The following is a 13914-nucleotide window of genomic DNA, read 5'->3' as shown; positions in this document are numbered from 1 at the left end:
GCTTCTTTACTGTCTCAACCTCATCTTTTTCAAGTATTTACAATATTGCCACTGCAATGAATAGTGGCAACAACCTTGTACGAACTGTTTGGAGCTTTTATTGCCCTTTAATGCACGTAAATCTCTTTACACTCTCTCTGTTTCAATTGTTATGAACTAAAAACAACATTTCTTTCACTTTCTCTCTATATTCATCCAAAAAACTCAAGCTTTTGATTCAAAATATGGGCTATGGTTGACAGAGCCATATTTCTTTCGTTTTTACTTACGGTTGCTTTCGTTTGAGGTTCTGGGTGGTTGGAGAAGACCTTGTGTGCAAACGAAGTCATCTCACCTAGTTTAAGGTACGAATTTGAATTTTTTTTCAAGATCTGTTCGCGTAGAAGACTTACTAGTAAGTCATCTGTATGTAGAAGACTTACTGATGAGTCTTCTGGTCAAACGGACGACTTAAATTAAGTCGTCCAGCTTTGTTTGTTAAAAAAAAACACTTCAGACGACTTATATATACGTCGTCTATGAGAAACGGGCTAGTTTTGCATTTGACCGAATCGTGTCAGATCTTTGACTATTTCTGGACGACTTATAATTCAGTCGTCTCTGGGAAAGTTAAAATTTCAATATTTTATGAAAACTTGACGACTTACGTGTAAGTCGTCCTAGGTTAGTTTTGTAATTGAAAAATAAAACTTCATAATTTAACTTTAACCAGACGACTTAATATAAAGTCGTCCAGCTAAACGACTTAATTTAAGGTCGTCCGGGATAAGCAAGGTTTGACCAGAAAATTGGGAAAAATTCTGGACGACTTTGCTTTCCCCGGACGACTTTAAATTAAGTCTTCTGGAGGGACGACTTTATATTAAGTCGTCTGGTTAAAGTTAAATTATGAAGTTTTATTTTTCAATTACAAAACTAACCTAGGACGACTTACACGTAAGTCGTCAAGTTTTCATAAAATATTGAAATTTTAACTTTCCCAGAGACGACTGAATTATAAGTCGTCCAGAAATAGTCAAAGATCTGACACGATTCGGTCAAATGCAAAACTAGCCCGTTTCTCGTAGACGACGTATATATAAGTCGTCTGGAGTGTTTTTTTTAACAAACAAAGCTGGACGACTTAATTTAAGTCGTCCGTTTGACCAGAAGACTCATCAGTAAGTCTTCTACATACAGATGACTTACTAGTAAGTCTTCTACGCGAACAGATCTTGAAAAAAAATTCAAATTCGTACCTTAAACTAGGTGAGATGACTTCGTTTGCACACAGGGTCTTCTCCAACCACCCAGAACCTCAAACGAAAGCAACCGTAAGTCAAAACGAAAGAAATATGGCTCTGCAACCATAGCCCATATTTTGAATCAAAAGCTTGAGTTTTTTGGATGAATATAGAGAGAAAGTGAAAGAAATGTTGTTTTTAGTTCATAACAATTGAAACAGAGAGAGTGTAAAGAGATTTACGTGCATTAAAGGGCATTAAAAGCTCCAAACAGTTCGTACAAGGTTGTTGCCACTATTCATTGCAGTGGCAATATTGTAAATACTTGAAGAAGATGAGGTTGAGACAGTAAAGAAGCCATTTTCGAAAAAAAAAAAAAATGTTAATGGCATTTTTGTAGATAAAATGCAGGTGTGGGGTTAAAATCTCAAAAAAAAAAAGAGTCAAAAGAAAAGGTTAGTTTTCTGTTTGACTTCAAGTTTTGAGTCACTTTTGCAAAAAGCCCGTGCGAAAGGTATTGTTAAGTGAAATAGAATTTTGATGTTTATATCTTATGATAGTCTAATATAAACCCTGAATGTAAGATACTGATCTTTTCTCAAAACCAAAATTTTCTTACATATGAATTTTCTTTTTCGAAGAAAAGCATATTTTTGCAGAAGTACAATTAAAATACAACCTTTAATTATCTAGGTAACTGACGTTAGTATCTTAGTAGTGTTTACTCTCTTTTTTTGTAGCAGTAGTGTTTACTTTCTTTTTGTATGAATGCTTTACTTTCAAGTTGACAAAAAAAAAAAGAATGCTTACTTTCTTTTCCTATGAATGTTTTTGTTTTCTGTCATTGTATCTTTTACGGCTCTTCATTTTCAGTGATATACGCTTAACCTTTTTTGTTTCTAAGAAATATACAAATTTAGTTACAGTCTATAAGAAAAATAAAAGAACAAATGTATCCATCAAAAATAAACAAAACAAACACATAAAGAGAAAATAAGGAAGACCAACCTGATAGATTATGTTTAGTGAAAATAAGATAGACCAACCTGATAGATTATGTTTCCCTATCACATGAGTTTCTTCAGCCCCATTTGTTACTTTCTAATTATTTTCACATTTTTTCTTCTTCTTGCGACATGTCTCAAAGACCTCCGCAGAACTGATTTAATCGATAACTGATTTAATCAATTTTGCAAATGTTATCCACTTGTTTTGTTTTCACTGCTTTTGCCTATATCAATTAAAGAAAAAGAAAAAGAAAAACAATACGTAGATTAGAAGAGAATAAAATTTTCTGAAAAGGAAATTCAACATGATGTAAATTAAGACTTGAGAATAAAGAGTTTGAATGTTCTATAGTTACTAACCTGGACTCTACATTCTTCGGCCTACTATATATGGAGTGCGGTCGGTCTATCCGTCCACAGAAACTTGTGTTTTTTTCTCAATTCATGAAAGGATTTGTTAAAGACTAATTAGAGGGTCGACCGTGCGGGTGTGGTCGTGCGGGTGTTTATTTCGTTTTTATTTATATGTATATTTAATTATCTATATTATTTTTCAAATACCTAAATTTTATAGCTTGTTTGTTTTATTCAATTAATTATTTCAAATTCACATGACTTAATTCATGTGTGATTTTTTTATTTGGATCTTCCTTTAGAAAGTAGTTTAAATTAATTTTTTTTTAATTTGAATTATTTGAATTATTATAAAATCAACAAATCAAATAGATTTTCCTATATTTTCTCTGAAATTGTATCCAGATAAATTATTTTCCTATCTTTTTTTACAATATAAATATATATTTTATTTTTTATTAAATAAACCTTTTAAATATTTAATAAATTTCGTACTTTTGTAAAATAAATGTATATTTTATTTTCGTTAAACAAAACTTCTAAATATTTTGTTAATTTCGTGTTTATTTAAAAATTAAATTTATATTTCATTTTAACTAATATAAACTTTTAAAATATCTAATCAATTTTGTAATTATAACTAAACACATATAAACTTTATATTAAATTTGCGATATTAAGTTAATACAATACTTTTCAATTAGAATTTTGATCCTTGACCAATAACATTTTTCAATTTAGAATTGTGTATCATGATTTAAAATATGCTATTACTAAAAATTAAAACAAATAAATTAAATTAGTGCATATGAACTATAAAATTGTTGTTTTTTAAAAAAATAATTAGTAATATGGCAAATATTAAAATTATATGTAATTAATCATGTAAAATAAATAATTTTGTGTGTAAAAATGAAAATAATCACCCGGTTGTGCGGATCAAGGCCTATAATAATATTCAACTATATTAATATAATAGTTTTTCAAATATGGATATAATCATGATATGATTGGTTTACAATTATCTGATTTTTAAATGTAGGAAAAAAATATTTTAGTTAACTAAATATATCCATATTTTGTGAACAATATATCTTTGAAAGATTTTCTTTAAACCATATTTTCGTAATATCTGAACTATTTTTTTTTTTAATTTTGATAGTAATTTTTTTTCAAATATGGTTACAATATATTCTTGGATTTTAACTTTACAATTTTAAACGTAGGATAAAAATCGTTTTAGTTAAATATACAAACCCATATTTTGTGAAAAATAAATTATGATTCTAATAAATATGTTATATTTAAATGAATAAAATATACAAACCCATATTTTGTGACACATCATACGTTAATAAAATGAGACACATCATACGTTATTTATGTTCATAGAAGTTTGTTTAAAGCATATGTGTAAACACGGGAAAAGGACAAATATAAACATGAAATATGACATAGAGCACAGAGTAAAAGTTGACCTTAGGAAACATACTTCTGTGGCATGTTCGATTATAGTCATATAAATTGGGATAATGATCTTAATTTATTTGACATAGAATAAAATATATAAACGATTATTTGTTGTTTAATAGTAGAGCTGTGGGATTTAAGGTGGTTTTAATATACATTAATGATAAAGAAATTGAATGTAATGAATTTCTAATGGATGGTCCAAAATTAAATATCTCATATGAAAAAAATCATGACTTATGTTTTAATACATAAGATGTTGTACTACATTTTGACTAGAGATTATGTTGATATGGATTCAGAATTGTAGATTCGATATTGTGGATACAGTCAGTAGAAGTTTTTGATCTATCTTCTTATTCTTTAAAAAAATGAAGTTGAAATGAATTTACACAATAGGCATTTTGAGTTTATCTAGAGAAATATTAAATGTTTCAAAGATCGTGAGTTATCATGGGTGTGATGCGAGAAATTCTAGGGATTTTTTGGTTTATATAGATTTTTTTTTAAAACCGTTAAAAGATAAATAAACAAAAAATATCCTTTCATTAATTTCTGTTTTTTCATTTATGCTTTTTAAAAATTATAAAACATATTATATGTGTCAGAATTTTATTGGTTAAGTGGCTTGTGATTTAATGTATAAAAGATTATAATTTTATAAAATATGGTTTTTGTTAACGCTCCAATTATCCATTATTAATAAATTTTCAATGGCTGTTCACTCGGTTCGTGGATCCAATTTTGTGTGATTGTCAATGTGTTAATTATCAAAAACTTGAAAATTTTGTTTTAATCTTCACATAATCTTCTTCATAAGTTTTGGTCCTAATGGTGAGATGGTGAAGGGCAATGTCTGATTTGTCCTCAAACGATATTACAAATCACTTTTTTAGAAGTCACTAAGGAGGGTGTATCGAATCTGAAATTTGAAGTTATTTGATTTTAGTGAGTGTTTAGATGATTTTAGTGAGTATTAGAATTTTGTGTGATTTTTGTTAAAGAATTCTAGAATCTCATCTAAAACCATGAGATTTAGATTTTTTATTTTTATAACTAAGAAACTCCTCTCAAATACCCTAAAAATATTTAAAGCACTCTAAAATTTCTAACTTAAATTTTGTTCAATAACAGTGGATTTCAGAGTGTTTGTTAAAATGACAAGTTCAATAACACTGGATTTTAAAGTGATTTTTAAAATCCTCATTTGAATAACAGTGGATTTCAGAGTGTTTGTTAAAATGACAAGTTCAATAACACTGGATTTTAAAGTGATTTTTAAAATCCTCATTTGAATAACAGTGGATTTCAGAGTGTTTGTTAAAATGACAAGTTCAATAACACTGGATTTTAAAGTGATTTTTAAAATCCTCATTTGAATAACAGTGGATTTGTCATTATAATACAAATCATCTGAAATTCTTAGCTGAATACACCCTGGTGACTATTTCACTTTTGCAGTTCAAAACATGTTTAAATTTAAAGTTTTTTCTGTACAAAGGACCAAAAATAAATGTATTTTGATGACATAAGTCAGGTCCCGTCTGAAATATTTTAGACCGAAAGCCTAAAAAATTCTAAAACTAACAAGAAATAGTAGATTAAGCATAACATAATCAAACCCCTCACCTCTTTAAGAATTTCATGGCATTAACCAACTGCGCTACAAGATATTTTGAAATTTAGCCGTCGAAACTTTATTTATTGTAATAGAAGCTGCCAGAAGAACATGTTTCCATGGCTTCTCCTCAAAACTGGTACTGCATAAATGGACAAATTATTTTTAAAAAAACTTTAAAAAAAAAGTTGCTAAAAAAATAATATATAATATTACCACAAACCATGAAGATACAGTTTTATTTGCATAACTCCAATGATTCTAATAATTTTTTCTATGTTCTATATTTGTCCGTATAATTTATAATAGATTGATATTCAGATTCATAATTTTAATGTACAAGCACTAGTAAAATTTTACTCAAACCACTTAGATTAATGAAGTTTGAACTTTCAACTATTAAATATATATCAAAAAGAAGATATTAATTTAGATCACATGTTCTTCGGTTCATATCGAATCAATTTGATTTGACCACTCCTAATCTCATACTAGATTGAGATTCAGATTTCATATTGTTTAGATAAGTTAGGTCAGAGTTTGGTGAACATTTAGTTCCGCAATTCATTATCCAAATCAATACGTATCAGCTCAATAAGCTCCGCTAATTCCACATCTATCTTTTTTTTAATAGAATTATTGAAAATTGACTACCGATATAGCCAACTTGTATCGTATGATAATGGCATGGTTTGTCATATTATAAAATATATCATGATTATACTTATACTATACTACAAGTCTAGAAATCGTGCGATACACACAGTTAAAGAGAACATTAAACAAAAGGTTTGGTTGGTCGATGCTTTGATCAGGTTCCGTCTAGAAAGTAATAATAATCTTATACAATAAAGGAAGCATCCATGTTGTTCAAAAAAAAAAAAAAGGAAGCATCCATGTAACAAGAAACTCGTGTTCCGAATTTCGATAGTCTTGTCTCAAACAGAAACTTAGACCTTTTTTTGCTGCACAAGACTCCAGAGATTCTTATTTTTTCTCCTCGCGCAGTCTCACAGATTTGTTGTGAAATCAGAAACGATGACAATCTTTTGCAACAATGGCCACAAAAGTCATCAATTTCGTTAATTATTGTTATTGCGTGTGGCCTCCATTTTCAGTGGTTAGGAATAAGGAGATGTTTCTTCTTATCGTGTTGTCCATTTATTTGTTGCTTAGGGTTTGGACGAGAAAAGACATCGTCACCATCTTCATAACCACAATCATTTTCTTTGATCTCTTACGCTTCTTTTTGTGTTTGTGTAACTCAAGATTACTATAGACATTTTGAAAACATTTCTTGATTTTCAAAAGAAACAAAAAAGAAACATGTAGCACAATCAAATAAAGAACCAAAATAATGAAATACTTATATGGTTAGGGCTACATATAGTCTCTCATGGTCAGCTTCTGCTGTTCATGAGATGACATTTAAGTTTCTCAACATCCGATAGTTTCAGAGGCTTCTGCATAAACATTTGAGCTCCACTAGCCAAACATCTGCATTTAAGAGACCAAAAACAGAACACAAGATGATCTTAGTGGTTCAAACGCAGCGGTTGCGGTTGCGAGAGTTTGCGGATGTAGGTGGTTGCGGTTTCTAGCAGTTCTAAGAGATTTGTATGACTGGTTCTGATGTTAGAAGTTGGTGCGTTTGCGGCATACTTATGACGGTTAACTATCAAATACAGCCGCAATTAAATAATAAACTAACAATATTTACATTTTATATAATTATAAAAATATCAAAAATCATAATATTATAATAAATATAAAAATTATATTTAGAAAATTATAGTTTTAAATTTTTAAAAATTATATAAAATATTTTTATTTTTAAATTTTATAATACTAATTAAAATATAATAGATATATTTTAGTATTTTTATAATTCCAATTTAAATTTTTTATTGAATATTTTTTTGTATTTATATTGTTTTTTAAAAAAAAATTATCCTTCCGCAACCGCAAACGCTAACTGCAACCAGCTTTTGAATTTATGAGGTTTAGAACGGTTTGAAGCGGTTTGGAACGGTTTGAACGATTGTTGCAAAACGCCAACAACCGCTACCAACCGTAAAAACTGCGTTTGCGGATGGTAGTGGAGAAACCAGTCATACCCTTAGTTAATTACTTCCACTAGAGAACGAGGTCTTGTTATTAGATCTCAATTTTTCTTACTTGCTGATGCGAGTAGGAATGTACTCTGAAGACATTATCACAACAGGGACCTCTTTCAGATTCGATGACTCCTGCCACGGAACACATATGGGAGGATTGTTAAATTGAATTAAACAAATGAGAATATCGGTTATTATGTATAGTTTGTTACCTTCACTTTCTTGAGTAGCTCGAAGCCTGTCATTCCTGGCATGCAATAGTCTGTGATGATTAGATTCACCTTCAAATTCTGGAGAGAAAGAAACACGTTTTGAGTTTTCTCCATAGGTTTGTCAACCATTATCAAGATTTTTGGGGTCCTACAAGACCTATGGCAATTGTGTCAAGAGGAAACCTATAGATCTTTCTTACATTATTGGTCAATGCCATATGCTGATTATGATCTCCCAAACCCAAATACTCCAATGCTCTAATCGCATTCTCTGCTGTTGTAACTACAAAAAAATACCACACATCACATTTTTTACCAAAAAAATATCACATTATAAAAAGAAATAATACGAGAAATATACAAAATGCAAAAAAAAAAATGGAAACAAATCAGAGAAAATGGGAAGGTTGCAAGAAAAGAATGGAACCTTTGCAAGAGGAGATCTTGAGCAACTTCTCTACGAGTTTACGGTCAATAAGATTATCATCCACGGCCAAAACATGAAGCTCTTCATGACCATGATGATGGTGATCATAACCCACTTCCATTAAAGAAGAACAAGAGCCACTGTTCATCTCGTTTGTTCCTTAGATATCAAGTAACTGAGAAAGAAAACAACTTGACAATGATCTAAGAAGCAAGACTGGCTCTGGCATTAATACATACACCCTTCAGAACATAGCTTTTAATTCTCCACCATCTCTAATAAAAACAAATTCAAAAATCAACAAGACTACATGTAGAAAGAAAGTGACAGATTCAGAAGAGTTGTAGAGTCATGTGACTCTGGTGATGGTATTTATGATGGTTTTCTTCTATTATTATTATCACCAACTATTTAATTCCTCATAATTAAAATGAAAAAGAGCATGGGGAAGAAGATTGCATCAAAGAATATCACGGATATCTCGTGATATCTTATTTTTAGGGGTTATAGTTTCAGTATCAGTCATCATACATATAAAGTTGCACGTATTTGTCTTTTGTATGGAGTTACTTGTTAGGTCATGTTCATGGAATCGTGTGTGGGGTTCTTTTGTTTTCTTTAGGACCACTTTGAATTATTGCATAATACAAAAATGTAGATAGTGAGATGCATTTTGTATAGAACTCAAGTTATATCATGAAGGTTTTTTTTGTGCAACCGTTATATCATGATGATATATGAAAAGATATTTATTAGGTTTCGATCCTCTGTAATAAATCAAGAACCGATTTGATATGATTTTGTTTATCTGACATGTAGAAATATTTTGCGTGTGTTCAATTTGTGTGTTGGATATGGAAGACTGGTTCTTTTCAGAAACTGAATAAAGAAACTTATCTGGGTCAGTGACAGTCGTACGGATCTGCTGAGGATCTTATAAGTAGATAAGATATATCTTTTAGATATTGATACAACTTTTTATTTTATATTTTCCCTGTTTTGGGTCAAATCCTTGGAAACAGGTGAAAGCAGAAAATATAATAATCATTTAGTTGCAAATGGATCATCATTCTATTGTATAGAGAAAGAGAGATCTCCATGTATAAGTCTTTTCCCTTTCTTGTAAGATTATCTAAGAATCACAGTAATAGAAAATATGTTTCATATATTTGAAGTAATGCAAGTTATAGTGTGAACCGTTCTTAACACCCACTTTAAAATTTCCATAACAGAATAATCTAGTTTTCATAATGTAAAGATACAGTAGCGAAGTAAACTAAATTGGTTTTTGTCAATATATTTTCAAAACCGGATAGGTAACTGAACAAAAAATACTTTGGATGATGAGTAAATATAGTTCGACCAAGTTTAATTTAGTTCATTTGAATTTAGAACATAGAATAAAACTAGAATTAACTGTGTGATAAAAAATAATAGAAATAAATACTAGAGTATTTTCTGGATGGTTCCTAATTTAAATATTTGAACTGAACCGATAATTATTCGAGGCAATTCATACCAAATTTCCTTTAATTGTAAAATAGATTTTAAATTTTTTTACCCGAATTAGTCGAAATAACGGATCCGAACTAATAAATTGATTATTCAAATGTTGCAGAAATAATGACCTTAATGGACGTCCAACTATCACCTCAGTCTCTAATAGGCATATTAATCTCTAGGCCTGGGCATTCGGTGGCCCATTCAGGTTTCGGATCGGGTGCAATTGGGTGTCGGATCTTCGGTTCTCCCATAAACAGCCCCATTCGGATCTTTTAAAAATTCGGGTCGGTTTCGGTGTGGTTTTTATCGGGTTCGGTTCGGGTTTAGCACCATACCAAAGAACCGGTTGTACCCGGTTTACACTTCGGGTGTCGGAGCTTAATCGAGTTTTGGGCTAAGAAACACTAAATTGTACTTGGTTTAACACTAATTACTTGCTAAAAAGAGCTAAGACATTCTCTTTGTAGTCTTGTGCATCGAGAAAGATTCAAACGAGCTAAAAAGAAACTAAGACATTCTCTTTGTAGTCTTGTGCATCAAGACATAAATGTATACAAAGAGTCAACAATGAAACACAAAGTCACAAACGTAAAAACCAAACATATAATTTTATTGAATCTAAAACCAAATAAAAATCACAATTATTGAAATTAAAACCAAACAAGATTCATGATCCAAAACCAAACAAAAACCAACATTGTTCAATGAAATGAAAAAAAACTAAAACTTTCAAACTTGAAACTTCAATCTTCAACCATCAAACTTCAAAACCGAGACTTCAATCACCAAGGTTGTGAACCTCAAACTCTGACAAAAGAACAGTATACAAATTAGTAAGAGAACACATATACAAATTTTAATGACGAGAACTTAAGTAGAAGAAACATACCTTCCTCAAGTTTATCAAGATGTTCAACTTCGGCAAGAATTTGTTCATTTGTGATGATCCTTTCAGTAAGTTTAATATCAGCATGCATCCATTACTCGCTACACAGAAGAAACCTCTATCATGAAGTGAGTTAAGCAGCTTCTGTGCAGTTCTAATATTCTGCCAGTTGTGCTAAATGCACTCGATCTCTGGCCATTTCTGCAAGAACCGGATACTTGATTTTGTGCACTCTCCACCATGAAAGAATGTCAAACTCGGTTCCCGGTAAGAGTTTAGGAGTCTCAACAGCTTCCTTCAAGTAAACCTCAAGTTCATCCCTTGTGTCCTCACCTTTTTCAGCTACAAGTTCCTTGTACACAGCATCCATCCTTTCATACCCAAAATCATCAACTACCAATTCCATTCTTTCTGATGCTTGCTCCTGAGACTCTGGAACAGGGACACTAGACGCTTGAGTTGACTGTGCTGGCTGGCCGGAAGACTCTCTAAAACGCAAGTTGTATTCCTTGAACATGCTCTGGAGAAGATCAATCACTGATCCTAGCATTTTCTTAGCCTCATAACTGTCTTTCCCATACAGTTTCTCAAAACATAGCTTAGCAAAATGCATCTTATTCCTAGGATCAAAGACTGTCGCTAGGATCAACATTTTATTAAGACCCTTGATACCTTCCCAGTACTTCAAAAACTTCTTCAACATATCAGATGCTGTCAACTTCAACTCAGAATCTAAGCTATTCGCTAAACCAATGAGATTTCTCTCAGTTGTCACTATCTCACCATAGCATTTGTATGTATTGACCTTAGATGAGGCAGAGACAATCAAAGTGCTGTTGTAGAAGATGACCAAAAACCGAATCAGCTTCTCAACACCACTCCAGTCGCTAGCAGCAGGTGGTCCACACCTCTTAACCCCATTTTCTACTTCCAAAAAGTAGTCATTGTACAGCCTATCCTCTGTTTCCATCTTATCAAATGCTACCTTAAACTGTAATGCTCTAGATAGCATAAGAAAAATTGAATTGCACCTAGTCTTTACATCCAAAGGTAAGCTACCACGAGTCATCTTACCAGTTGTGACTCTTTGATCAAAAGCATTGACCCTACTGGTAAAAGACCGAATATATTGTACCGCATTTCTGATAGCTAATACATTATCGCCTAAATCACGCAACCCCTCCTTAGCAATCAAATTTATAATATGCGCAGCACACCTCATGTGTAAATAATTTCCATCTAAGACTAAAGCATCAGGGGAAATTGAGCTAAAGACACTATGGAACCTCCCTAAAGCAGAAGTATTGGCAGTTGCATTATCTACTGTGATGCAGAACAGTTTCTCAATTCCCCAGTCTTCTAAACAGTTTAAAAGAACATTAGCAATTGTCTGACCTTTGTGATCAATGATGTACTTGAAGCCAATGATTAACTTCTTCAGCTGCCACGATTCGTCAAAGAAATGTGCTGTGATAACCATGTAACTTGCTCCTGATATGCATGAAACACATAATTAAAATGTATGTAGAGTAAGTTCAAATATCAGTAAGTTCAAAGAGTATTAAAACGTATGTCGTACCTGTCACTTGAGCAGTCCAAATATCAGTGGTAAGGGAAACCCTTTGTTTGCTTGTGCAGAGTAAGTTCTTCAATGCAGCTTTCTTCTTCACAAACATCTCCACAATGTTCCTGGTCGCAGTCCTTTTTGAGTGAGGCTTCCAGAGGTTAACCTTTCAATTTAAAAGAATAAAACAGTAACTAATTTGAGATGACTTTAAAACGAGAATTAGAAATGCAAAATTATACAAGGTTACCTTATTGCAGAAGTGTTTGAAAGATGTACTTTCAATGAGTGAAAGTGGCAACTCTTGCTGACACCACCAACTCATTACACGCTTCTTTGAAAACAGTCTCAGAAACTTTAGATGGCTTCAGATTTCCTTCATTACCAATCTGTTGTTGATTCGTTTTCTGACCAATTAAGAACGACTGGTGTTCTTTGCAGATTTGCAGATGCTGCTTCAGGTTCGAAGTTCCTGACTTGGATGCCCATGAAAAGATCTTGTGGCAATGGTGACATACACACTTGTCTCGGGTCTCTTTGGTTCTTGTGAAATGCTCCCACACACGAGACCTTGGCACAACCAACTTCTTCACCTTATTCGCCTGAGAGGATGCTCCAGATGTGGCATTCGCATTAGCACTTGTCTCTTGGTACACTTGGTCTTCACATTGCATATCAACATCGGTTTGTTGGTTATCGAAAGCTGAGGATGTCATCTGCAAGAGAAAAAAAAAAATTATTAGCTTTACAGATGAGATTGAAAACAATAGAAGAAGTGAAGGACTAATATTAGTCTTTTGCGGTTAACATAGATCAAAATCATAAACGATGAAGAACTAAAATCATAAACGATGAAGTGAAGAAGTGAACTAATATTGAAGAACTAACAAGAAGAACTAACGATGATGAACTAAGATCAAAAAACTAACATCACAAGGCTTAGTACTTATTACACAAACTACACTAAGAATAATAAGGTACAAAACACATTAAGACTCATCAAAATCATAAACGACAACTCAAGCTTCGTATCTAAGTCTTTCAAGATTAAAACTAAAAAGCACAAGCTTTAAACCTGAATCTAAAAGTGAAAAGCAAAGATACATGATTTAAAGAAAACTAAGCACCTCAGATTGATTACTTTCTGCTTAAAGAGGTGGAATGGCTTGTGAAGTCTAACGATACGCATCAACATATATAGGAGATGGACAAAGGGTTCCATCGAATTTTTGGGTTATGGAAAGGATTTCGGAAAGGATATACGGAAGTTGAGATTTCGGAAAGGTTTGGTTGTGATTTTCGCAGAGGATCTTGCGTATCTCGGTGTAATCGAAAGAGGGAAACAAATGGGGGCTAGGGTTGTGTCTGAGTGTTTCGATGATCTTCGGGTTTCGGAGGTAATCAAATGATCTTCGGGTTTCGGAGGTAATCAAATGGTTCTCGGTTTTCAACCGAACCGAACCGACCACCATTACACCGCGAAAACATAAACCGTTTGATTTATTTAGAAGATCCGATACCGAACCAAACTGG

The 13914-nt window shown here is 32.0% G+C and overlaps 2 protein-coding genes across 2 annotated transcripts; both read right to left on the bottom strand.

Moving 5' to 3' along the window:
* Positions 1 to 7014: 7014 nt before the first annotated feature.
* On the bottom strand, positions 7015 to 8923 carry LOC106331794 (two-component response regulator ARR16). Its single transcript, XM_013770207.1, has 5 exons — positions 8429 to 8923; positions 8202 to 8284; positions 8002 to 8079; positions 7851 to 7921; positions 7015 to 7169 (listed from the first exon to the last, which is right to left on the bottom strand). Exons 1-5 carry the CDS (start codon positions 8574 to 8576, stop codon positions 7073 to 7075), a joined length of 477 nt encoding a protein of 158 aa, XP_013625661.1. The 5' UTR covers positions 8577 to 8923; the 3' UTR covers positions 7015 to 7072.
* A 1818-nt stretch (positions 8924 to 10741) lies between these two features.
* On the bottom strand, positions 10742 to 13762 carry LOC106333475 (zinc finger BED domain-containing protein RICESLEEPER 2-like). The gene is made up of 4 exons (XM_013771917.1): positions 13509 to 13762; positions 12632 to 13097; positions 12397 to 12547; positions 10742 to 12308 (listed from the first exon to the last, which is right to left on the bottom strand). The coding sequence occupies exons 2-4, from the start codon at positions 12704 to 12706 to the stop codon at positions 10972 to 10974; spliced, it is 1563 nt and encodes a 520-aa protein (XP_013627371.1). The 5' UTR covers positions 12707 to 13097; positions 13509 to 13762; the 3' UTR covers positions 10742 to 10971.
* Positions 13763 to 13914: the final 152 nt, after the last annotated feature.

The sequence above is a fragment of the Brassica oleracea genome, chromosome C3 (assembly GCF_000695525.1).
Source record: "Brassica oleracea var. oleracea cultivar TO1000 chromosome C3, BOL, whole genome shotgun sequence".
Taxonomy (NCBI): domain Eukaryota; kingdom Viridiplantae; phylum Streptophyta; class Magnoliopsida; order Brassicales; family Brassicaceae; genus Brassica; species Brassica oleracea.
This window is presented reverse-complemented; position numbering and strand designations above follow the sequence as displayed.